General features: G+C 41.7%; 1 protein-coding gene across 1 annotated transcript in view; it reads right to left on the bottom strand.

Annotated features, from left to right (window-relative positions):
- Positions 1-383: 383 nt before the first annotated feature.
- EXOG (exo/endonuclease G) overlaps positions 384-27,693 on the bottom strand; it is a 55,539-nt gene continuing 28,229 nt past the window's right edge. The window contains exons 5-6 of the mRNA XM_030189906.1: positions 21,642-21,756; positions 384-2,470 (exon numbers count right to left, since the gene is read on the bottom strand). Coding sequence (XP_030045766.1) covers positions 2,009-2,470; positions 21,642-21,756 — 577 coding nt within the window. The 3' untranslated portion in view covers positions 384-2,008. The remainder of the gene's footprint in view (positions 2,471-21,641; positions 21,757-27,693) is intronic.

Raw genomic sequence — 27,693 nt, forward strand, 5'->3', positions numbered from 1 at the left:
AATTAACATCCCCTTCTTATAACCTCTTATAAGCTTCTTCCACCAAACTTTATCTGTAAAGATAATTTCTGCCCCAGATCCTCAAGTAACAATCGATATGATGTCTCATCAGCTAATTGTCTCTCAGCTTCTTGTTTTTATGTTGTCTGGGGCTGAATCTACTACTACTTATTTCTAAAGCGCTACTAGCCGCTACTAGACGTACGCAGCGCTGTACACTTGAACATGAAGAGACAGTCCCTGCTTGACAGAGCTTACAATCTAATTAGGACAAACAGGACAAACTAGAGATAAGGGAATATTAAAGTGAGGATGATAAAATAAGGGTTCTGAACAAGTGAATAAGGGTTAGGAGTTAAAAGCAGCATCAAAAAGGTGGGCTTTTAGCTTAATTTGAAGACGGCCAGAGATGGAGCTTGACATACTGGCTCAGGAAGTCTATTCCAGGCACCTCCCTTATCTACTTTCATCACTATAAAGTCTGGTGAAGAGCTCAATTCTCACAAAGCTGTATATTCAGTCTAAGACTGAAGCTTCTAGAAGAAAGAAATTTCTCCATACTGATCAAATCCTTCAAAACCTAATCTTGGTGGATTATAAAAGACAATGGAAAATTGATTACGACTTTATACTGCAAACCAGTAGAGAAAAACACATTGCTACACTGTGGAAGTTGCCATCCCTTCTCCCTAAAATATAATTTACAGATAAGTCAATTTCTTCGAGTTCGATGGACCTGTACTAATCTGGCTGAATTTAAATCGCTTGCAAGGCAATTGCAGCAGAGATTTTTGGACAGAACAGAGGTTACCCCAAGTTGGCAGTAAGAAAGGCTTATCCGAGTGTGGTATGCACAACATGAGTTGTTACTGCAAGAACGTTCAGTACAGCCATGTAATGCAATTGTTTCCTTTTTTTTTTATTTTAAAGAGTTTCCAGTGGTGGCTTTCACACAGGGGGAAACCTTGGGTGAAAATATGACCCCACAATATGGATGAGATAGACAGGTATATGAACAGGGTTATCCATGCATCTTGTAGTAGATGCCAATGGTGTCAATATACTATAGCAGGGCCAATTTGAGAGTCCCCAGATCAAAAGTATGAGTTTAGAGCAAGGCAAGTAAAAATGTTATCTATCTCATTCTGTGTCCATGTGATTTAATGCACGTAGGTCAGAGTAGCCGCCCAATTAATGTCTGACTAAATGAGTATAAGTCACGTATTCACACGGAGTCTTATCAGGCTCCTTTGGTACAGCATTGGGTAGAAAAACATCATTCCCTACAAGATTTTAGATGGCAGGTTATAGATCAGGTAAAGGTAGGGTGGGAGGGAAACAATGTAGAGGCTGTTAAATTATCATGAGCAGAATTGGATCTTTAAATTGAATACGGTCAGCCCTATGGAACCTAATTTAGAAACAGACTGGATGATGTTGCTGTGACTAAGAAGTCTGTGATTGGTCTCTCTTTCAGATCGTATGATTAGGCTGAGGAAGATAAAAACCACTAGTAGAACACCTCCGCCATTTTATACGAGTAAGCAGGTTGAAAAATGCCGACACCGTTTGAAATAGGTACATTTATGTATTTTAGATTAGATGGGGATAACTGTAGGAATTATGATGGTGAATGGATATATATTAATCTTTGCCTTTATCATTTTAGGGGGTGTTCCTTGAAACAGCTCCAAGACAAAAGTCTGTATGAGATTTAAAACCCCCGACTGATTGAGAATCCATCTTTAAGATGAGTATTTATGGTTGTTTTAAATTTTAATTACAAAAGAAAAAAGATAAAATATTTACACCAAGGGACTGAGGAGGTGGTTGCATAATTCTTGCTGGCAAAAAATTAATATCCAGTGAGTGGCACCAAGGTCCGTGGTATAATAGCTATATGGTGGAGGTTGATTAAACAAATGTAATTTATGCATATTCCTTTTGGAAATCCTGAAAAACTGCTGGACAAAGAATCAAGTCTGAATAATTATCTGTATGAATAAATTCAGCCTCCTCTTTCTGCTCTTAGCATCTTCTTCTCTGATGCTGACAATTCTTCCTTCTTCTTCTTGTAAAGGTTCAAGAGATAATCATCAGGCTGGATCCCAGCTTCCTTCAATTCTGCCATGACTTTCTCAAGTCTATGCAAAGTCCGAGCACTCTTGATTTTCCTGCCTGAAAAATGTAATGTGAACTCTTTAAAACCTATTAGCTTACAGGTGTCTACTTCGCAGATATTTTTACAGTTTTTGGCTTTGTCCACACGTGGAAAGAAAACAAGTCCCGACATCTTTTCAAGGTCTTCAATGCTCACTTGAAATTCAGGCAACTGATGGCTGAAGCTAATGGGACTATTGGGCACCACAAATGCGCCAATTGCTAATGGCTCAGTGGATGCTTTGTTTCTTCTGGCAAGAATCACCTTGTAGAGATGTGATGGTACTGCCACATCATGCTTCCCAATCACCTAAGGGTAAAACAATTAATGAAGATTATAAACTCTGATCAGTACAAAAAATGTTAAAACCCCCTTTCAAACAGTTATGCTGTAGTCTACAGAAAGTCAAGCACATGTCGCAACATGAGCAGATGAGAAAAACAGAACATTTTAAAGGCCTTTATACGTTCTAACAAAACTACAAATGGACTGGGCTTATCAACTGGGATACTAAAGAGTCCTTTTACTGAAGCGTGTTAAAATTTATGCGGCACCTACTAGTGGGCGAGTCCAGCATTTCTTTTGCAGGACACTTCTTAAAATGTCAAGTAGCACATGGTACCCTGCAAGACTGGAGTAATGTGGCAATATCACGAATACAAAGTCCCACACGCAAGCCATTGCAGAGTAAATCAAACCATGACATATCTGGGTTTAAAAAAAAAAAAAGATTTGTACAAGTTCCTGGAAGAAAAGTCCATTGTCTGCTATTGAGAGACTTGGGGGAAGCCACTTATGTCCCTGGGATTGGTAGTATGGATCTTGCTACTATTTGTGACCTGGATTGGCCATTGTTGGACGCAGGATACTGGGCTAGATGGACCACTGGTCTGACCCAGTATGGCTATTATGTTCTTATTAGTCACTCTAATCTTATCTACAGCAAGGTTTTCTGATTCAGCCCATTAGAATGATATATTCTGTACATTGTTTGTTTGCTCACAAAAATGGCCCTACAAATTCTCATCCACTCACTTATAATGTCCAGTCTGGACTATTGCAATAAGCCTTCTACATGGTACAAAAAAACTGCCGATATCAGACGTCAACAACCAGTTCAAAATATGGAAGTGAGACTACTGACAGGATTGAGAAACTATCATGTGGCCCCCAACCCCTCCACACACACTTGTGCACAGAACACTGATTACCGGCACTCCACCAGATTTCTTTCGGCTTGTCACTAGTACACAGGGTTCACTACTGTGGTTCCCTCCTATATTGCTCTCGTCTATTACTTCCCCACTCTCCATCCAGAACCCTTAGATCTTCCCAAATAAACTGTCTTGTATTTCTGCCCTTTAGACAGATTTGCTATAAGTTTGTCAGAACTGTTTTTAGTATTATAGGTCCCTCATTGTGGAATGCTCTCCCTTCCCCTTTGATTAGAACAATCACTTTAGAAATTCAAAGCTGGGCTAAAAAATGTATCCCATCAGATGCGTTATCCGTTAGATTCCCTTTCTCATATCCCCAGTCCTAAATGGGAGGATCCTGGGAGTATAAATCGACAGATAACTCTACAGCAATCCTGTTCTTTTGTTGTCTGATCCAAGATTGTAGTTCACTCTCCTTTCTTTTGCTAAGCTACATATAATTCTTGTAAACCACTCTGAAAGGCTTCTGAAGAGTTGCATATCAAATATTTAATGAACTTGATATTTAGGAAAACCTCAATGTCCAGTGAAGTCTGAGTCACAGGTGTGTTACTGAAGTTGGCAATTCAGAAAAAATAAGTCCCTGGACAAATAGTAGGAACAGCAAAGGCAAAGTGGCAAACTACAGGCAAAATACCAAGCAAAGCAAATGCTTAAGACAATGGTAAAACTGCAAATTTTAAGTTTAAGTTATCAATGTTGTATGCCTGAACTCTGTGTCTTTGTGATTGGATACACCGGAGCTCTTCAATCTTGGCAGAACCAACCAGGCAGGCATTCACACAAGGGGATTTCATCATGGAAAGTCTGGGAGGCAGCATAAGAGTTCAGATAAAAGAATGCAGTGTTTTGTCTCCCATTGCTGGATCTCCATAGATAAAGGCTAGCTCCAGGCACTAGTTTTATCCAGTAAACCAGCAGAGAAATTAAGCATGCTGTCTTTGGTCTCTCACACATGTAGGCTGAATGGCAACTGCTGTGTCAGGTCCATAGTGCTTGGCAGCAGACTCCATGTTAGTTTGGTTCTGGTGTTAAATGCAAACAAAAAGGTTGACCAGGCTGTGCCATATTCACCTGCAACTTGCTTTATTTTTTATATTTAGGGGATGAATCAAAGAAAGAACGGAAGAAAAAGAAAACATGGCAGGGGAATGATTAGCTGAGATGATCTCATCGCTAAACACTGGTTTAAGAGGGAGGTGGCATGGCTGAGAAATAAAAGGTAAAGAACCTCACTGCAGAAATGTAAATATTATATCAATGTATGCATCACTCATAGGTTTATAGACATGCAACTTCAAGTGCCGATACAGGGGGGTCTTTTACTAAGGCGCGCTAGCGTTTTTAGTGCGCTCTAAAAACAGGCGCAAGCTAAACAGTAGACACGCCAATGTATTCCTGTGGGTATCTCTAGCGTTTAGCGCGTGCCTATTTTTAGCACATGCTAAAAACGCTACCATGCCTTAGTAAAAGACCCCCCACAATTTTTTTGAGTCCAGAAGCTTGATTTTGCTAATGCACCCCCATGTGCACATTTACATGGTGATCACCATGCTCTCTTGTGCACACAATTCAGGGATAGCATTATGTGCATGCTTTAGGAAATCTGTGCTGAATTCAGCACGTGTCTAGGATAGGGCTTACTATATCTGCCCCTTTACTGCCAGTACAGTATCACTATTGCTGGTCAACTGTTACAGTAAGAGACAGTCCTCATATCAGAATTTGTCCTGAAGAAAGCTCTAGATTCTTTGCAGATCGCAATACTCCTGTTTGGGCCAAAAATAAATACGTAAAAGATAGAGGGTCTATGTAAAAGATAGAGGGTCATCCTCCAGGTACTACCTTACCTTCCAGGAATAAAAACATTTCTACAAGACAACCTCAAACATGATTTTGCTTGGATTGGTAGTCTGGGCTGCTAATTGCAATCAGAGTATCTGAATTCTAAACCTTAGCACTAAAGTACAGCAATAACAAAAACAAAATTAGGGCCCCGCTTACTAAGCCGCGCTAGTGCTTTTAGCACACGCTAACCATTAGCGCGTGCTGTGTAGGCGCCCACAATATTCGTATGGGCACCTACACAGTTAGCGTGTGCTAATTTTGTGCACACGCTAAAAATGCTAGCGCACCCTTAGTAAACAGAGCCCTTAAAAGTTAAGTTGAACAACACAATTAACTTACTCTTTCCTTACTGTCTGGTCTAATGACAAAAACTAAAGCAAATGGTATTGTATTGTAATAGCAGTTTAAGGGAAAGAAAAAGTTGAGCAACAGATGCATTCAAGCCCTTATGTGGCAGCAATAGAGCCGCAAAACACTAACAGCATCAGAATTAGAGTGAAAGCTTTTGACTGCCTGGGATGTTCCTTTGAAGGTTGCTGGAAGTATAGTGAAAGTTGGTGACTATCTGGGAAGTCACTGTGAAGGCTGTGATTTAAAGATAAGTACAATAAAGTTTGAATAATTCTAAACCTATTTTTGAGTGATTTTAAACTACAATTTTGAAAAGTTAAAATAAAAATGAAGAAAAGGGAGGTTTTTTTTTTAAGCTGATGATTAAAAGAAGGGAGCACTAAACGATACATTAATAGTTACCTGTTTGTTTTTCTGAGACTTTTTCCTCCTGTTTTCTAGCTGAAAATTTGTTATTTGTTACAGTGAAATGTTTTGTATTGTGATTGTACTCTAGCCTCCTTTTTAACATAACAGCTACTGAAAAACATAAAATATGGAAAAACAAAACAAAACATGAATTCTTTTATGGATTTGAGGTTTGCACAGTGAGTTTTCTTTTCTTGGAAGTTGTACAGCATTTTAATTGAACATATGCCCCTGACACTGATCCACTGATTTATGTTATAAAGAAACCATTTAGCTATGAGTTAATCAATAATTTAAATGGATACACTATACAAAGGAAAATTATGTCATGTAGTTAACAGAGTCACCTTCACCGATTTTTACAAAGCGGTCAATCGGTACTCTCACACAAGCAAATACATTATTCAAAGTGCTTTTGTAGCTTGAGATATTTTATTTATAATGGCTTATAAATTTAGATCATAAACTATAACAAATTTTGAAGCTAAACAAGTTAAATTTTGTAAAAATCTTCTTGTGCTATGTAGCACCTTCAATCCTTCAGACAGTGTCTTGCAGTCTCTCAATCTACAGGAAAAACATTAAGAAGAATCTCAAGTATCTAATTTGAATGCTAGCTGTTTATGCTTTCAGCAGATGTTTTGGTTGGTTGGTTGTTTTTTTTTTTTTTTTTTTCAAAGCACAGGAACAATAATATAATACAGCACTTTATCTTGCGAGACTTGACAGTCCAAAAGTTGGTTCAAAAAGGTTACAAAATTCCTCCACAGACCAAAAAGAATCATGAGATGCTTGTATTCCACATGAAATTTTATAGTTCCCTAGTACAAAGTCATCCAAATTGGGTTAGCCACAAAAGTTAATAAAAATAAATGCTAGTTTTGTGTAAATCTGTAAGTCAAAGGGTGGACCTGAAATCTTGAGGGCAGTATGAAGTATACAGTTCAGATCTCATGATGAAGGAAGTATTCAGAATTAGATAAGGTAATGTGATTGTGGCATAATTTGGAGAAGGGAATTTAATGGAAATACTGCTGACCATTCCTGTTCTATTAACTAACAAGGCCTTGTGGGTTACTGTTGCTTAGAAAGAAGCAAATCAACCCTGAAGCTGACAGTCACAATATCTACATTTTAACACAGCACTGTTAATGCATATTACCCATCTTCTACATTAAACAGACTAATGTGCTCTGAACAGGCAAACAGCGTTTTGCCTGTTCAGAGCATATTAGTCTGTTTAATGTAGAAGATGGGTAATATGTATTAACAGAGTATCATTGGGATCAGTGATATAAATTATAGGAAAAAGAACAATAAGGAAAGTTTCCATTTATTATATACTGAGCAGTCATGATCTGTGCAGCACCACACAACAGTTAAATTACAGTAAGCCTCAAATCCCTGGCACAAGCTTACCATAGCACTTAGAAATTTCACCATGTAGCTTTTCTTTTTTTTCATTCCAACCAACAACAAGCTAGATGTAAGGACACCGGACCCAGGGGCAAAAGAGAATCACCAGGAGGGCATTTATCAGAGAGGTGTCAGTCCCAAGTGATTACTCTGTGAATTGTGTGGATAGAGAGAAGTTCCTCAAATACCAAAAAAAGTCCAAGAAAGAAAATGTGACAGAAAGATCAGAAATATTCTCAATCATTTGGCTGGCACAGGCTTGATTAAAAAGAATTTTCAAGCACATCAGGATAAATTGCCTTACATGTTACATCTTATGAACTGTAGAAGGAAGCTCTCTTTGGTACTATGCAAATACTACAGTGAGCGTTAACAGTAAATTTGAGATACTGAGATCAAACTCCACATGCCCTGGATTACGAGTGAGGCTCATTGCTGTAATGGTATGCACAACAATGACCAAAGAGTTACCAAGAACAGCTGTTTTCTTTGGCCCAGTACTCCATGAAGTTTGAGTAGATGAGAGACTCTCAACTCCTATGCTAGTTTCAGAATACTTAAGCTCTGGAGCTCAAGAATCATGTAGCTCAAATTCAGAGAGTACCAAACACCACTGGACCAAAGGGAACAGCTGCTCTGGCTGGAGCTGCCACAAAGCGAGAGGCAAACATCTGGGATCTGAGGATCCAGGCTCGACAAATGTAACAAATAAATAAAGACAAGTTCTAGATACATAGTGAAATTTGTAAGCACCATGGTGAGCTTGTGCCAAGGATTTCAGACCTACTGTAATCATAAATAAACTCAGTGGGCTAAAGTTAGGACAAGTGGTGAACTAGATTGTGAACTGGCTGACTGACAAATGGCAGAGGGTGGTGGCAAATGGAGTTTACTCAGAAGACAGAAAGATAACTAGTGGAGTACCTCAGGGATCAGTACTGGGGCTGATTCTATTTAACATATTTGTGAACAACATCGCTGAGGGTTAGAAGAAAAGGTTTGCCCTTTTGCAGATAACACCAAGATTTGCAACAGAGTGGACTCCTTGGAGGGTGTGAATAACATGAGAAGAGATCTACAAAAATTAGCATAATGGCTGAATGTTTAGCATTTAAAAGTTAATGTGAAGAACTGCTAAGTGATGCAATTGGGGTGTAGAAATCCAAAAGAGCAGTATGTGTTAGGGGGTGAAGAGACCGGTATGCATGGATGAGGAGACACACATTGGGATGATGGTGTCTGAGGATCTCAAGGTAGCAAAACAATGTGACAAGGTGGTGGTTGTTGCCTGAAGAATGCTAGGCTGCATAGAGAGGGGCATAACCAACAATAGAAAGGAAGTTGATGCCCCTGTACAAGTCATTGGTGAGACCCCACCTGGAGTCTTGTGTCTAGTTTTGGAGGCTGTATCGCTTCAGTGACATAAAAAGAATAGAGGTGTTCAGAGGAAGGTGACAAAAATGGTACAGGGTTTGTGCCAAAAGACATGAGAAGAGATTGGAGGACCTGAATATGTATATGTTAGAAAGAGAGAGAGTTGATATCATAGACATAGAAGTACTTGAAAGATATTAATATACAAACAAACTTCTTCCAGATACATAGGGGAAGCAGAACTAGAGGACATGAATTGAGGTTGCAGAGAAGTAGAATTAGGAGTAACATCAGGAAATACTTTTCACAAGTCTGGTAGGCACCTGGTACGCCCTTCCAGAAGAAGTGGTAGTCAAAAATGGTGAGCGAATTCAAAATGCATGGGATAGACACAGGGGATGCCTAAATACAAAAGGGATAGAAAACAATATGGCTGAAGTGTTATGTTGGGCAAGAATAGTGGGAACTAGGGCCGAAGCCAGTCAGATTTCTACAGTCTGACCAGTAAATGGAAAAAGACTGGTGAAGATTCAGCAACTCCAGTGTTGTAGATCACTTTATTGTCACAATAAGGGCCTCTTGGTTCCATCTTACCTCTGAAGCTAGGGTTTGAAAGCGAACGACATAAGCACCAACAGAACAATTGCCTTGTTGAATTTGCAGAAGTTCTGCGGCTGCAGAGGAGGGCCATCCCGGCACATCGAAAACTAACCGGAAACGGCGAACAAATTCTCCAAGATCAGTGAGTAAAGGGTCCCGTTGCTCCCAGAGAGGAGAGGCCCAAGCCAAGGCAGATCCGGAGAGTAAAGAGATGATATAGGTTATCTTGAGTCTATCCGCAGAAAAGGCTGCTGGTTGCATTTCAAACAGCATAAGACATTGGTTGAGGAACCCTCGGAAAGCAGAAGAGGTGCCGTCGAACCAGGGAGGCTCAGGAAGCTGCAACCCTGGAGTAGGTAACAAGGATCCGGACGATGCAGCAGGAGGCTGTCGTTGGGATTGAAGGGTTGACATCTGGGAACACACATCCTGTAGAACTCCGGACAGACGGTTTAGCTGGGCCTATTGCTGCTGAAGAACCTGGGCCAACTCAGACAGGTCGGGTTTGTCCGGTGAACTCATGGCTTCAGCTTACTGTCAGACTTGTGAGTTCTTGTACCAAGTAGAGCGCTGCTGAGCCCGGTACTTGGACCAGGTTCTGCTTGGCGGCCGGACAACCCCGGGTTTCACCTGCGCTGACCGCCGTTCCCCAGAGGTTGAGCCCCTAGGTGCGGGCAGCCTGCAGGACTTACAAGATGGAGCAGGAAGCGGGGTGGTGAACGTAACGGCCAGAAAGGCAGCAGGCAAGAGAGTGATCCAGGTATAGGCAAAGTCAATAGGCAGGCAGCAGGCAAGAGAGTAATCCAGGTACAGGCAAAGTCAGCAATGAGGGACAAAATAGAGAAGAAGCAAACTACGGAGCAAGTAACACCTAACCAAAGTAGAAGCCGAAGCATGGAGTCCAGGAAGAGCTCAGCTGATAAAGTGCTGGCGTCTGACATCAGCAGGGACCAGCAGGGAGAAGGAGCACAGCCATAGGACAAGAGCAGGGGAAGGAGGAACCAGAAGACCAATAGGAGAGAAGCAAGGGAAGTCAGGCAGAGAGACAGCAGACTCAGGTGCGTGGAAACAAAGCAATCAAGGAGCCTGGAAGCCAGGCAGAGAGAGAGAGAGCAGAACCAGATGCATGGAAGCAAAGCAATCAAGGAGCTTGCAGCCAGAGAACAACTACACACACATGGGCTCAGGGCTGTGCCAGTCAAGTGTGCATATCGACGGGACCCCGCGCAGCCTGGGGACACCGCTTGCATTGAGGTAGGGGACATGACACTTATCCTGTATTTTCCGCTCCCTTCTCAAAACAGTTAATCTGCACAACGGTATAACACAGGAGCTCAGTTCACAGAAGGAAATTTGCCAAAAAGCCATGTATTTTATGGTTCTTCAAAAACCAAACACTGGAGTGAGTTCCAAATAATATAAAAACTATTGAAATGTAATCTTCCTGAGGAAGTTCTTTGGGGAAGAGAATGTACAAGGATTAAATGAATCTAATGCTTTTACCTCCATAACTATTGTTTAAATTAAGTTATTGTAATGAATGAAAATAGTGCTTCAAACTTGCTCTTATTATATGTATTTACTTTCTTACAAGTTGTCACCTTTTGCCACATATTTCTGCTAACAATATACAAGTTTTGAAAACCATTGAGCAAGAACCACACATCTGGTCTCTTCAACCAGTTGCCCACAATCCTTTTTACCTCTTCGCTTGAGTCGAACAGATGCCTCAAAAGGTATTCCTTCAATTTTGGAAAAAGATGTAAATTGCATGACGACGAGTCTGGGCTGTTTGACGGATGGAGTAAAACAAAAAAAGCAAACACTGGGCCTTCAGGATTGAGAAAAATGTAGTCCTTTAATATCACAAATACCCGACACGGGCCGTGTTTCAGCATACAACCGCCTGCATCAGGGGTCAATAAACTCCTATCGGTCAACTTGCAAACTGTGGCGCAAGAGGTAAGTGAAACAATCGGGGTAAAACTCCACAATCAGGCACTCTTTTATAACTTCAGTCAACAAACACAGGAAGTCACAGCTGGATGTCTCTCTTGGCAAAGGACAGCTCTCTTGGCGGATGGAGTAAGACAGATCCATCCTCGTAATTGCCTCTGTGGTGTTTCATGCTGTGTGAGGCCTAGCATTCACGCTGCAACAAAATTTTCTTCTTGTGCTTCTGAACTCTTCTCAATCATTCTTTCAAAGTTTTCAGGGCTGCAGTGTAATGCTTTGAGAGATCCTCTGATTGTCCTTTACAAGTTCATCAACCTTTCTCTTGTGAGACTTTTCTGCTGTTGTCATGAGTCATCCGCTTTGTTTTTGATCAACAAATGAGCTCTTCCAGGACCACAATCTTTACATTTTTGTCCCATCAATGAACAGTATTCACACCAACACAGTCATCACCATAAACAACCTGCAAGCAGTGGTGAATTTCAATTGAAGGGGACTCCTTCAACAGTCTGATTCTATACAGAACATTGCTTAAAATGTATTGATTTGCTCACTGTATGCTTCCATTTCATACTGAATAATAAAACACCCTCTTCAGACACTTCTTGCCAAATGAGGCGAAGGAACAGATTTCAAAGAATAAGTGAACACATGTAGGACTAGATTCCATAAACAGTGCAAAAAAAGTCAGCGCTGAAAAATTTAACCACTAAGCACTCTTCATGTTTCTATGTTTCATTCACTGCTATGACATCCTATAGTATATCTCCTATCAAACTGAGCTCTCTTTTTCATCAAGCACTGCCATTTCCTCCCCTCACCCTCCCCACTGACAGTTTGAACTTCGTGGGTGTGGCTTGGATCTCTTTCAGGGAGAGAAAACTAACAACTTATAGCAGCAGCTTCAGAGAGCATTTTCCATCTCACAGATAGGCTGCAGAGAATACCTTCTCCTGCTTTAGACTTAGCCTGGCCTCAGAATGACATCCTATAGTATATCTCCTATCACCTTCTCCCACTACTCCAACCAGAGTTACACCTAATCACACTGACCACCCTTCAACATCTTCTGTCCTTCTGTGACTGTTCTCTTGTGCTTGACTGCTTAAATATTTTAAATTTAAATGCTTTACTTTTTGTCTATTAGATTGTAAGCTCTTTGAGCAGGGACTGTCTTTCTTCTGTGTTTGTACAGCGCTGCGTACACTTTGTAGCGCTCTAGAAATGTTAAATAGTAGTAAATAGTAGTAGTAGTACTTAGGAAGGCTGTGCCACCTCCATAAACAAAGGTCCACATTTACAAAGGCAAATAAGCATGACAGTCCGCAGTAGTAATCCAAGGCTAAGTCCCATAGATTTCAATGTTACAGCAGCAGAATTAGCTAGACTGCTTATCAACTTGGCAATTTCTTAGCATCAGTGCTCCCTTTTTTAGGGTTTCTTTTACAAAGCTGCACTTGCAATTCCTGCGCAGCAAATGAGAGGAAGTCATAAGTACATAAGTATTGCCATACTGGGAAAGACCAAAGGTCCATCGAGCCCAGCATCCTGTTTCCAACAGTGGCCAATCCAGGTCACAAATACCCGGCAAGATCCCAAAAATGTACAAAACATTTTATACTGCTTATCCCAGAAATAGTGGATTTTCCCCAAGTCCATTTAATAACGGTCTATGGGCTTTTCCTTTAGGAAGCCGTCCAAACCTTTTTTAAACTCCGCCAAGCTAACCGCCTTTACCACACTCTCTGGCAACGAATTCCAGAGTTTAATTACACGTTGAGTGAAGAAAAATTTTCTCTGATTCGTTTTAAATTTACTACATTGTAGCTTCATCGCATGCCTCCCAGTCCTAGTATTGTTGGAAAGCGTAAACAGACGCTTCACATCTACACGTTCAACTCCATTCATTATTTCATAGACCTCTATCATATCTCCCCTCAGCCGCCTTTTCTCCAAGCTGAAGAGCCCTAGCCGCTTTAGCCTTTCCTCATAGGGAAGTCATCCCATCCCCTTTATCATTTTCGTCGCCCTTCTCTGCACCTTTTCTAATTCCACTATATCTTTTTTGAGATGCGGCGACCAGAATTGAACACAATATTCGAGGTCCGGTCGCACCAAGGAGCGATACAAAGGCATTATAACATAATTTTTGTTTTCTATTCCTTTCCTAATAATACCCAACATTCTATTTGCTTTCTTAACCGCAGCAGCACACTGAGCAGAAGGTTTCAACGTATCATCAACGACGACACCTAGATCCCTTTCTTGGTTGGTGACTCCTAACGTGGAACCTTGCATGACACAGCTATAATTCGGGTTCCTCTTTCTCACAAGAATCACTTTGCACTTGCTCACATTAAACGTCATCTGCCATTTAGACTCCCAGTCTCATAAGGTCTGCTTGTAATTTTTCACAATCCTCCCGCGATTTAATGACTTTGAATAACTTTGGGTCATCAGCAAATTTAATTACCTCACTAGTTACTCCCATCTCTAGGTCCATTCAATTCCTATGGGCTTCCTCTCATTTACTGTGCAGGAATTGCTAGCGAGCTAGAAGTCCTTAGTTTTACTCCTATTTCCTTTTTATGACCCTTTATTCTTACTTTCTATATTTTTGAATGGCGGTAAAGTCTCACACTCTCAACAAAAAGAAAAGGAATTCCTATTTTCCAGAATTTATTCTTCAGTGATTCATGCTTCATTTGTATGTTACATATATAAACATGATGGTGTGATGCTGTGATGCTCGAATACAGAGTGAACAGCTCACTATCAGTTACTTAAGGTTCATAATTGCAGAAGTAGCTAACAGGAACAGCATTCAAAAGCATTAGATGCCAATACCTCACAAAGAGTTTACTTAAATTCTAAATTTTCAGGGTTGTCAGCTGACCTGCTACACGAGCTTAGGTTAAGAGGTTCGTTGTCTGTCTTTCTCTAGCTGAGAAATTTCAGCTGGTCTTGCAAGACATCTATTCTTTCCCTTCTTCACAGAGCACCCCTTCATACTGGCATTTTAAGGAGCATGGACAATTTTTGCTAGCAAGTTCTCTTGCCTTTTGTGTGCCAAATGTACTCAGCAGGCAGCAGAAACATCTCTTGGATTTTTGTGGGCTGTGCTCTCTGGCCACTGGTCATCTCTTGGCTAGACTACTGAAACACTGTTTATTGCAGTGCAAAGATTGCTCATCTTAAACTGCTCCCGGTCATTCAGAACATGGCAATTAAGCTGTCATCTAATTCTAGAAGATCTGATCATGTGATAGACTTAAAGATCTCAATATGGATACTTTGGAAGAAACACAGGAGAGGGGACATATGATAAGAGACACTAATTACCTACATGGCATAAATGCACAGGTGGTGAGACTCTTCCAATTAAAAGGAAGCTCTGGAATGAGGGTGCATAGGATGAAGGTCAAAGGGGACAGATTCAGAAGTAACCTGAGGAAAAACATCTTCATGGAAAGGGGTGGTGGATACAAGGAATGGCCTCCCGGTGGAGGTGGTGAAGATGACTATTTTAATTCAAGAAAGCTTGGGACAAGTACATAGGATTTTTAAGTGCGAGGAAGTAGATGGCATGGATGGGCAGACTGGCTAAGCCAAATGATCTTTATCTGCCTTTATTTTTCTGTTTCTATGACATCCTTACAACGGAAGAATCACTAGCTCCTGGTCTTATTTTGAATACAATTTAAAGTCCTATTGTTTGGTCACAGGGCCTTCAACACTGGTTTATCAATGCACTTGCCTGCACTTCTCATTCCTTTATTTGCCATCTTGTTTTCCCAGGTTCACAATCCAAAAACTTGCTGCTTGTTCTGTCAGTCCCCCAAGCTCAGTTAGAATCTACCAGATGCTTGGAGTTCTTTTTTCTTTCCCTTCCCTTTGAAATTCCCTTCCAGTGTCTCTCAGAAGGGAATTTTCCTACAAAAAAAAAAAAAAATTAAAGCTGATCTCAAAGCACATTTATTCACTTTGGCCTTCAGCAATCAAGAGGAATACAACGAAGAGGCTGACATTTGATTACCACTGAGAGCTAGAAGAAACATCCAAGGCTGGCTACTTGGATAAGGAGACAAGCTGTCGGTACCATAAGATAATTAGAATATCGGTCTGGTAACCAATCAATTGGTATAACCAATAAGGCAGAAACTTCCATTGATTTGCCAAGAAGGTCAGTCCTCTAGCAGAGCAAGAGAAAGGTTCACTAAGGACTACTAAACAACTGATTCCTGCAGAACAATCAGACATATGAAATGCAAGGGGATGGATGAGAGTTGATCCGTTACTGTATAAAGATAAGGTTTATTTCAGTATGAAAATACAATGAATCCGCTCACGTAAGAGGACTTGATGACTTGCACAGCTGGAAGGCTTCAAAACAGCTGAATGATCCAGTTACATCAACTCTCACATCTCATCAAGAATGCAAGATCTTGCAGAAGAGGACAATCTCACTACTGTAATATGAACAAAATTCATATGTTACCCTGAAAATCATGGCTGGAGCTATGCAACTTCTGAAACATTAGGCTATGATAGGAGCAGCATCTTTACTAAATGAACCAACAGGAGCTCCAATGTCCACAATTGCTTCTCAAGGGAATGTAAACCATATATACGGCTGAGCTATCTGGACTCACAACAGGAAGCCAGCCTCTGCCAAATATAGACGGCATGAGCTGCTGTGAGAATCAGCCGATTGCCACAGCAATGCAAGTGCAGATGCAGGAAACAGCACCACTAGTTGTGGAGTATCATAGAGAAGCATAGAGGCATGGGCTAGGTCAGCCAGCAGTTGCAAGTGCAGTATACAGTCTTCTGTCAGGGAGAAAACAAATGCAGCTGTAGCTTCAAAGCAAAAAAAATAAGCATGTTGGATTCAAGTTATACCAATGACTGTTTGCATGGAACTGAACAGTTGGAGGACACTTGCAAGCCAACAAATTGTTCCAGAGGAGGATGTTTAGGCTGCCACAGAATAATGCTGCCTACTAGAGTAGCTGAGCAATTTGCAGCAGGTAGATGAAAGCAGTAGTTACTGATGCTGGAACCATGCCAACCAGTCAACTGTTGCTGCAAAAACTGTATAGAGATCACTGTAGCAGCCATAAAGCAGACAACCAACTTGTAGATCATTAGTGTGCAAGAGCTGGTTGTTGCCTCAGTAATGTCCTACAGCCAGATACTGCTATAGCAGTGCTATACAACACTCCCCTAGCCAAAGCAGACAGCTATATAGCTGAATGCTGTGCTACATCAGTGCAACACCAGAGAAATGCACAGCTTGCCATATACTGCCTCATATCCGAGTGTTGAGGGTGTATAAGCCCAGCAGCTGCTGTAAAAGCAGCGACAGCAAAGCACTGAAGTAGAGAAGATCTTTTATGGAGAGCAGCGGCCATTAGCATGCTTGGAATGCAGTCCAGAATTAATCTTGTTTTATTTTTTTAGGCTTTACTAGACAAGGCTTGCAATGCCTGTAACTTGAAATAAAGAAAAGCACTACCTATGTAGTGCTTAGCAGACTACAGAAGCAGGAGGAAGCAAATACTGATGAGCTCTCTAGGAAATAAAGCACTGATGTCTAAAGAGGAAAAGCATGGCTGATCTTTGAAACAAAGAAAAAGGGCTAGAATAGCCAGCAGGAAGCTTCATTAGCGGAGCCAGTTACAATACAATTGTGCCCCAAGGGAATTAAGGGCAATTAGACCTTTACTCTGAATTAAGTTGCATGCAATCATTTTTTTAAGCAAATGTCTAGCTGAAAAGCTCTGCAGACTAAACTAACTATTACAGCTTTTAAAACAAATGAATGCTGCATGATAAAAGCAGGCAAGGCTTATCTCTATAGTGAAAAGAAAATACAGCAGAATGCCCCGTTCCTAAAAAAAAAGTTCTATACTACAGCATCTCCTGCCATTGCTTTATTGTTGCAATCAGAAGAGAATTCCGCTGCTCTATATTTATAGAGCTCTTTCTCTCCTTGAACTAGAGCAACCTCCATCTGGTGCAGGATTGCTGCAATCGGAAGGGAGCTAAGGAAGCGCGTTGCCAAAGAAATAACTTAAGTAGCAGAAATCCTAGCCAACTCAGAAAGGATATGCATTCAGTGCCTGGGAAAGCCCAGTCTGAAACTCAGACGTTGGGAGCCAACTGAAAATAGCTAAAAATATAAATTTCCCATCAATGCCTATCCTGAGGCAAAACAAGTCTCCAGAGAAAGGACTGGTAAAGTTGGTACCTGAGAACCGAAATGCAACACAGATTTCCCGCTCTGCTGTTGACCTTTGGAAACAAAGCACAGAGAAGCTCAATCTAGGCTCAGACAGAAGCAGAGAAGCAACCAGATAAAACCGGCAGTATTACTTACCCAGAAAGTCACTTTAAAATATTAGAAATTAGTCTTACCGAAAAAGGAACTCCTTGAGGCTTTTAGCCTTGACACTACTCCAAAACAGATGCATTTCAGCATAATGAAGATGGGAGGAAGGGACTCAGACCCACCGAGTATCACCCAAGTTCCTGTTAAATCTTCAGGATAAGTAAAAAACGAGCTAACTTTGACCATTAAGAAACCCCCTGCTCAACTGACGCCAGAAACTACTGGGTCAGGAGCTGGCTGAGAAGCAACAAGGTAAAGTTGCACAGTGTATCAAGCATCCACTTGGAGACAGAGAATATACTGAACTTGCTATGGCTGCCCAATACCCTTAAGGGGGTGACTCACAAAAGAACTACTTATATGTCTCCGTCGTCCACTGGTCAACAGACATAACCCATTGCTCTGGGTTGGTCTGATAGGATGCTAAGGAATATTTATAAACACTTTGCACCATAGGATCCAGCCCGAGACTGCTCTCTTGTTTGGCACCCTCCAAGTTGGAACAGGATCCTTACAGGAAAATCTGCTAGACTCTACCTGGCTTAGCTGTACACAGTACTGTAGCATTTTATTTTCACCTTTGTTGCACAATCTTAAAAGAAACATGAGTTGAACAAAAAAACCCCAAAACAAATAAAATTACTCCTGCAAACTGCTTTTCTTTTTTAATGTACATAATAAGCAATCAAGAATCTATGACTGTACTATCAAAGCAGATTCCAGCAGGTGGTTATTCCAACTGTTTAGTCATCTCCTATCGCCGAGGGGACTCTCATCGAACACCTGTTTGTGTCATGCAGGAAAAGGAATTAAACACTGGATATATTTTACGAATTTATTCTTCCGCTTTATTTATACTCTCTCTCTCTCTACACTCGTTCTATTAGTGCTCCAATCTCCTACCAGGATTTTTAGTACCAACTTTACAAAATCTCAGACTGTTTGTCAGGTTATCGCCACCAGATATTCTACCACATTATATTTAATGTGCCCGAGAAATCATCTTTCCTCCAAAATGTATTTGTCTCTTCCCCCCTATTTCTACCTTTGTAAATAAAAGTCATCCTTGGTACCTTCTTTGTTTCCACTCTCTTTATTAATACACACCAAAAAACTACTAAAATGCATTTCTTCTTCCTTTACAAATATATATATTTCTAATCTTATTTATTTTCCTTTATTTGATATATTGCCAATCACTAAAATTGCAGCAAGGCAATTTACAATAAAATCTCAAGGAGAGGGGAGAGAGAAGGACAGAGGCCGTCAATGTGTATCCCCAGTATTATGAAGGAAAAGCTCGATTTAAAAAGTCAAAATTTAAGAAGCTTTTAAAAAGTCAGGTATGAAGATTGAGATGAAGCAGTAATATGTTCCAGAGTTTACGTTCAGCATAAGGAAATGCTGTGCAAATACGGGCTACATACAAGACTGAATAAGTGAAATCAGAGGAGAAACAAGAAGACTGAATAACATCAGAGCTAGGATAGAACCTTAAACACCAAAAGTATAAGAATATTTAGCAAAACAGAGATTATCTGAAAAAAAGTTGAAAAGAACAATGACTTAAATATGAGGTAAACCAGGATGCAACCAGGATAGGACTGTATCAGAAATACCCACTGAAGAGAGGTGCTGTAGAAGTTTTGTGATCAACCATGTCAAAAATAAAAGAAAGTCTAATGAATATTACGACAGAGGTTTTTTGTCAAGTGAAGTATTTCATTATAAAGTGCACTAAGTTGGGTTTCAGTACTATGGACTTTACAGAAAACAGCCTGTCTGGGGTGCAGTGCAAAAGTCTTATCCAAAAAAGGATGTGAGCTGTTTCAAAACCACCTTCATTATTTCGTTTCTGAACATCTTCTACAGAGAGTCTTACCCAGGCCCTCATGTCCTGCTCACAGTACAATACTGCAACTTACCACACATAGGTCTCCTATTGGACCATCTCTCTTTACTAGTCTATTCAAAATTCTGGTATGTGAATTAGGATTTTGGATTTAGATATTTGCCTTTCCGAACTCATGCTCACTCAAAAGACATCTTCCAATGTAAGTCCGAATGCGAGGCAATACAGACCTATATCTTTCTTAATTAAGTCTATTCAAAATTCTGGTATGTGAATTAGAATTTTGGATTTAGGTTCTTGCCTTTCTTGAACTCATGTTCACTCAAAAGACAATCATCCAATGTAAGTCCGTATGTGAGGCAATAAAGGAATAAATGACTTGCCCCCAGTCATGAAACAGTGTACACTTAGGGCCAGATTCTATAAATGGCACTCAAAATTAGGCACTGGAAAACAAAAATTGTTGCTAAGTAGTAATCTCATGCTTTACTTTGGGTACCACATTTCCACCTGATGAAACCTGGTGCAAATGTTGGCACCCAAGTTAGGCACACTGATCCAGTATTCTGTAACTACACGCGCACATTTTCAGAACACCCCTGACACCCTATGCTCCTCCCATGTCCATACCCCCTTTCAAAATGTGTGCTATGGGAGTTAGATGCACTGCCTTACAGAATAGCGCATGGCCTGATGCACATGTAAATACTAAGTGCCAGTTAACATCAATAATTGGTTGTTAGCACTCAACTACTAATATCACGTGAGCACATTAAGCAATTAATTTGCATGCGCATCTTGGGTGTATGCAGAGATCTGGGCGGCATATATAGATCCAGCCCTTAGATTGCATATGCCAAGGGTCTGCCTGTAAAATGCTCAGATTCTTCTTGAAACTGTACAGGCACTAGTTACCTTCCAATGAGAGATGTTCTCTGCTCACAAGTCTAGACTGGTACCAGAGCAGCGTTTCTCAAGCTGGTTCCGAGTAGCCCCTACCCAGTCTGGTTTTCAGGACATCCTTAAGATTTCAACAGCCAGCTTGAGAAACACTTACTAGAGAAAAATATGAAGCAGGTAGTTTTGTGTCTCATTTTGTCAGTTTCCATTGTTTCTCTGTACTTGCCTGGAACCACCTGCCCTTTATCTTCTTATATCTAACTTCACTAACAGTTTTGCATGTTTTCTACGCTGACAGAGGAGCATTAGTGCTGATCCTCATTCAAGCATTTCAAATACTGGATATGTTTGATGAAGACCCAGATGGCAGCTACAGAATGAAAAAGGCAACTCAAGAGCAGAAGTGAGAATTTTTAGATCCTGACTGATCTAATCCTGTAATACCAACAAAGGCTGGAATGTAGAGAGACCAAACCTAGAGGAATCACAAAAAAGCTTTACTGAAATACTTATTTTCTTCTTTGTTAAAAGACCCTGAAGAAGCCATGATTTTGGTGAAATGGGTCCCGCCGGTAACAACATAACGGCTTTCAATATGCCGTTTGGTTTTCAATATTGACAACTGCCAGCGAATTTGATTTTAGTCAAAGCAATCTGGTACAAGCGGACCAGTTCTATATGCTGAGAACCACCAGCGCTTTGGATTATTGATTGCCACTAAAAATACAAGTGGATTAGTTTTAAACACTGAGGACCACTAGCGTATCGAAGTATCGTGTTTTCATAGACTCTACTGGAAGAAGAAGAAAAGTTTTTCAATAAAGCTGTTTTGGATATATTCTCTGCATCAGAGGGACTCTTTTTGTGATCTAATCCTACAGCAGGCTCAGCTGACAATCCTAGAAGTTCTGAATGGTGTGGAAAACTAACAGGAATTAACAGAAGCAAACCAAGCCACTGGTTGAATAAAACAACCTTAGCTTTCTCTGCATTAACCACATAAATTATTTAAAATACAAAAAATATATACTGATACTGCTGCATATCCAACGATGGACTTCACCAGCTTTTTGCAAACCATGTTTGAGACTGTAGCAGCCCTGCAAACTGTTGACCAATGTGATTCCATGCAAAGGCTCTGTGAACATACACAGAATTTTTCACCTGATAAGTAACTCTCCTTTTTCCATCCTCTCCAGTCTGCGGTAAAGCAAGTGGTCCAGATACTATCCATACATCTTGAAACCTCTTTGTAAGCTCCCGGCAGTACATCTCTAGCCTGTAAAAACATTCAAACAAAAAGTGTTTTCTTCCTGTGGTATCTTTCATCAGCAACACCTAAAGGGGCAACACTGTTTTCAAGCTCCCAGCTTGTATGCAATTGACTACATCTGGGATTTGCTTCACAGCAAAAACATAAAGGTATTAGTTACTAAAGTGCGTTAAGCAGTTAACATGCAAATTAGCTGTGTTGTTACTATGGTGGTGTGACAATGCACGCTATTTCACAGATTAACTGCGTGCTGTGTTAGAGGGCAGGGACCAGGCGTACCTCATATTTCACTTGTGCAGTTAGTGCAAGTGCACTTACCACGTCCTCGAAAGGCGGTAGGTGCATCCATGCTACTTGCAAAGAGTTTTAACATGTGGTAAAGAACACTGCATGGGACCAGGGTAGTCTAATATACTAGCTGATAGAATACAGCCTCCTAGGGGAGGAGGGTGGAGATATGAGAAATAATGTCCTGCTGTCCTTGGAAAACATCTGCTACATGTGAGTAACTTTGCTATTTCCAAGGACAGCAGGATATCATAGGCCCGATATTCAGCTCATGGTGCTCAGCATTTTGCTCACCGCCACCTGCATTATGCATGGAAATTCAATGCCGGGCCATGTACGGGCTTCAGTATTGAATTTCCAGGTCTATGAAGCCAGCTAAAGTGTAGTCAGTTAAGTGGAGCCCAAAATAGCTGGTTTTGAAATAGGCGCTAACTGGACATTTTCAGCTACACTAACTGGTTACGTGTCAGTGAAAATGACGGGTTAGTCCCGAACAAGTGATTTAACTGGCCAGGAGCCATTTCTGGCCACTTTGACTATCAACCTGCATATTTTATATCTGGGAATCCCTACCTACCAGGCTCTCCAAAACAAAAAAAGGGGAAATGAGAATAGACCATGACTGCAATCAGCAAGTTGGACAACATATTTTTTTAAATGCCTGGCTTTTTTTGGGTGGGGGTGGGGGTGGGGAGGGGGGGGGGGGGGGGGGGGAAGAGCCTGGAAAAGAATGTGGGCCGAACCCTGAACAAATGATGAAGGACTGTCTGACAAAATGGGCTGCCGCGCTGGCACTCTTGCTCAGTGTGCAGCAGCAACTAAGAAAGCAAACAATATTGGGAATTATGAAAGGAATGGAGAAAAAGTGAGAATATTTTAATGCATGTGTATCGCTCCATGGTACAACCACACCTTGAATATTGTCAGTAATTTTTGTCACCGCACCTCAATAAAGATATAGTAGAATTAGAAAAGGTACAGAGAAGGGCAACAAAAAATGACAAAAGGGGATAGGATGACGTCTCATTGAGGAAAGGCTAAAGAGGCTAGCGTTCTTGAGCTTGGAGAAGAGAGGGCTGAAAGCAAGGAGGTTTGATAACTGGAGACAGAATGATGTCACAAGGCTGAAGTCAGTCTCCACCCACTCCAAAGAGGTTTTAATTCTCCCCAATGAAGCTGCCAGCCATCTTGGTACACTCAAAACAAGCTCCACCTAATGGCTTCTGACCACATCACGGGGCAGATAGGCTTATGCTGTCTCCCATCTGGCTAAGAGTGGAGTGGAATGGGAAGATGTGAATTGTTTGTTTGTGTGGGAAAATGTGGGATATAAGTAACAAATAAATAAATAAATAAATAAATACTCTTTCCCAAAATACAAAGACTAGGGAGCACACAATAAAACTAATTAGCAATTTAAAACAAACCAGAGAAAATATTTCTTCACTCAACGTGCAATTAAACTCTGGAATTCACTGCCAGAGATGATGTGCAAGACAAGTCTAACAGCCATTATTAAAGATGGACTTGGGAAAATCCACTGCTTATTGCTGGGATAAGCAGCATAAAAGCCTGTTTTTGTTCTTTTGAGATCTTTCCAGGTGCTTGTGACCTGGATTGGCCACTACTGAAAAACAAGATACTGGGCTTGATGGACCTATGTTTTATGTTATGTTCTTATGCTCAAGATAGTAATGAGGATGTGAATGTATGAACAGAAGACCACGCTGCAGCTTTACAAATCTCCTCTATGGAGGCCGATCTTAGGTGGGCTACCTAGGCAGCCATTACTCTTACATTATGAGCTACAACATATCCCTCCAGATTCAGCCCAGCCTGGACATAAGTAAAGGAGATGCAAATCTGCAAGCCAGCTGGATGGTGTATGCTTGTCAACAAAAAGCTGGGTGGACAGTCTATGGAATGTAGTCTGCTCCAGATAGAAGGCCAATGCTCTCTTGCAGTCCAAAAAGTACAGTGCATTTTCATTGGGATGGGCATGGGGTTTTGGGCAGAATGTTGGCAGAACAACTGACTCATTAAGATGGAACTCAGACATCACCTCAGGAAAGAACTTAGGATGCATTCAGAGAACTACTCTATTGTGATGAAATCTTGTGTAAGGTGGGTCAGCTACTAGAGCCTGGAGCTCACTGACCCTGCAAGGCTGAAGTGACCCCCACCAAAAACAGAAACTTCTAGATCAAATACTTCAGATGACAGGTGTCATGTGGCTTGACAGAAGCTTTCATCAATTAGGGGAGAACACCATCAAGATCCCATGACACTGTAGGGGGATTGATGGGAGGTTTAAGTGATAGCAAGCCCCTCATGAATCGAACAACCAAAGGCTAAGCAGAGCTGGGCTTACCTTCCACATGGAGATACTAGGCACCAACTGCACTGAGGTGAACCTTCAGGGAGTTGGTTATGAGGCCAGACTTAGAAAGGTGTAGAAAGTGTGCAAGCAGTTTCTTTGCAGGACAGGAAAAAGGATCTATGGCCTTGTCCTCACACCACACAGCAACCCTCCTCCACTTAAAATGATATGACCTCTTAATGGAATCTTTCCCTGGAAGCAAGCAGGACATGGAAGACATCCTCATTTAGTTGAAGGGAATCAACTTCTAACCTCTCAACATCCAAGCTGTGAAGGCTAGGGATTGAAGGCTGGGATGCAGAAGGTACCCCTCCATTCTGAGTGATGAAAGTCAGAAAATGCTCCAGCCTCCATGGGTCCTGGATGATTTAAGTCCAGAAGCACATGGAACCAGATCTGCCTCAGTCAATAAGGGGTGATGAGGACCATTGTTCCCTTGTCCTGCTCGAGTCTCAGTAGAGCTTTTTATAGAGATATAAAATGATACACATACAGAAGACCCTTCCCCATTCTAGGATAAAGGCACCTGAGGCTAATCTATCATGTGATCTCAGTCCAGAACAGTACTCAGCGACTGCTGATTAAATGAGTGGCAAAGAGATCTATTAAGCAGGTGTCCCACTCTCAAAAGATCTTTCAAGCTACGCCCATGTTGAAAGGCTACTTGTGTGGTTCTATTATCCTGCTCAGTCTGTCTGCCAGATAGTTGTTCTTTCCCACCAGGTAAGTGGTTCTAAGCACCATGCCATTGCTGCATGTCCAATGCCACATCCTGACTGCTTCTACAGCATTCCAAATGGCCTGTAGTTCCAGGAGGTTGACGTGATGCTGAGCCTCCTGGACCACCGACTTTGGGTATGGAGCACATCTATATGAGCTCCCCAGCCCAGGTTGGATGCATCTCTTGTCAATGTTTTGTAGGATGTAGGATTTTAAAATGAAAGCCCCATGGTCAAACTGGGTCAAATTACCCAAGACAGAGATGTCTCTAGAGAAGGCATGTACCCATTTTGGGTCATTTTCTGAATAAATTTTCATTTATTGTCCCAGTCTTGAAGGCCCTTGTGTGTTTCTTTTTTTGTTTTGGTCTACAGAAGGCATGACATTGATGGCATCTGCTGGGACCACTGGGCCGGCCTCCAATGGAGGCTTGCTACGGGTGCAATGTGCACAGTTGAGGTCACATGACCTAGCAATTTCAACATCTGCTGAGCTGATACCTGCTGGCTGATGAATTTGTGGCATTATGGAAACCAATGTGTCCACTCACTGATCCAGAAGAAATGCTTAGGCCTGAGTTGCGTCTAGCAAGACTTCTATGAACTGCAATTGTTTTGTAGGAAGAAGATGGGACTTGGGGTAGTTTATAATGAACTCTAGTAGATCCAATACACAAATAGTTCTTTTTATTTATCCTTGAGGTCCTTCCTTTGATATGCTCTTGACCAGCCAATTGTACAGGTAAGGAAACACATGAACCCCATCTACGAAATGATGCTGCGATTACTGAGAGACACTTTGTCAACACTGTGGGGGAGGATGAGAGGCCAAATGGAAATATGCAATACTGGTAGTGGTGTTTCCCTACTCAAAATCAGATATTTCCTGTGACTGAGATGTATCTGAATAAGGGTATAGGGATCCCCTAAGTTTAGGGAGCACAGCCAACCATTTTCTTGAGTTATGGGTACTAGGATGCCCAGTGAAACCATCCTGAACTTCTGTGTTAACAGGTACTTGTTCAGGGCCGACTCTGGCCTGTAGAAGGGAAGAGAGCTCCTTTACAATTAATTCCCAGTGCTGAGAGCTTAAGTTGGATGCCCTCGGTGGGCAATTTGGAGAGCGTTTCTACCAACGAAGGGTACAGCATGTTCAGACTATTTTGAGAACCCACTGGTCTGGATGTTACAAGGGGTCACTTTGCTTGGAAAAAAATCAGCCTCTTTCCTACTGGCAGGCACTCTGGAATGGATACTCTTACTGCACCTATGCTCTCTTGGAGAAAGTCAAAAGCCCGCCCCTTGCTTTGACTGGGGAACTGGCTGGGACTTGCAAGCTCTCTGCCTCCATTGATGGGGGCAGGAGCGCTACACTGGCTGGAATGAACAAAAGGGAGGAGTATACCTAAGCCTGTGAGAGTAGTAGGTCCTCTGTTGCCCTCCAGCTGAATATCTCCTAGAAGAGAAGGATGCAGAAGGAGTGGGGTAGGACAGTGGCTTGATGGTATCAGGACCTTTTCTTGAGGAGGTCAGTGACCTCCTCCACCTTGCCATTAAAAAAAAAAACCCCAAAATTTGTCTCCCTGGGATGTCTTCCAGCTTCTCCTGAACTGCTGGTTCTAGATCCAAGGCATGTAGCCAGGTGAGTCTGCACATCCTGATACCCACGATGGAGGCCCTGGACATCATATCAAAAGCATCACAGGCCACCCAAGCCATGTGCTTTCTACATGCCTTCTGCTTGGTTACTAGCTGGCAGAGCTCTGAAGCCTCTCAGGTGGTAGTGTGTCTGCAAATTCTGCTACACTGCACATTAATGCATGCTCACGTACAGCTGGTAAGAATGTATGTGGGAGGATAGCACAGTACAGCATTCTGAAAAACTTTCTCCCAAAAGATTCCAATGTCCAAGCATCCCTCCCTGGAGGCAACAAGGAGTGAGTCTTGGAGCTCTTGAGAGCAGATTCATTTACCATAGAGTGGTGCAAAAGCAACAGCTCCTCAAATCTTGGAGCCTTATGAATTCTATACATACAGTCTTCTTGTGAATGGGCTGCACAGAGGGGCAGAGGGTGGCCCACTGCTTCATCTATACTGCCCTAAGGATGCTGTGCACAGACACTGTCACAGCCTCCTTCGGTGGGGCCTCAAAGTCAAGGATGTCCAACATCAACACCCAACTGAAATGGGATGGACTGAACAATCTCTCTAACAAAATCAATACAGGAGAGTTCCTCACGGGGAGTTCTTTTTTCATGAGGTGGAGTGGAGTCTGATGAGCCAGAAATCCCTCGGCATCCCCTGATCAGACTCCTAGGAGTGGTACAAATCAGACTCAAAAAAGCATTCCTGAGGAGAAACCTGAGTCCACTCCTGCCCCAGTCCACTGTCCTGGTGGCCAGAATCTGGATGGGAGCATTGGAAGGGGAGCAACCTGCATGGCGCAGATGCTTCTGTTTATCAACAATCTCGATGCACTGGTGCTGTTGACATCATGCCTAGACGAAGACCAATGCTTCATGGCCTCTACCCGACATCAGTGCCCCTTGATGTCAA

Source organism: Microcaecilia unicolor, chromosome 1 (assembly GCF_901765095.1).
Source record: "Microcaecilia unicolor chromosome 1, aMicUni1.1, whole genome shotgun sequence".
Taxonomy (NCBI): Eukaryota; Metazoa; Chordata; class Amphibia; order Gymnophiona; family Siphonopidae; genus Microcaecilia; species Microcaecilia unicolor.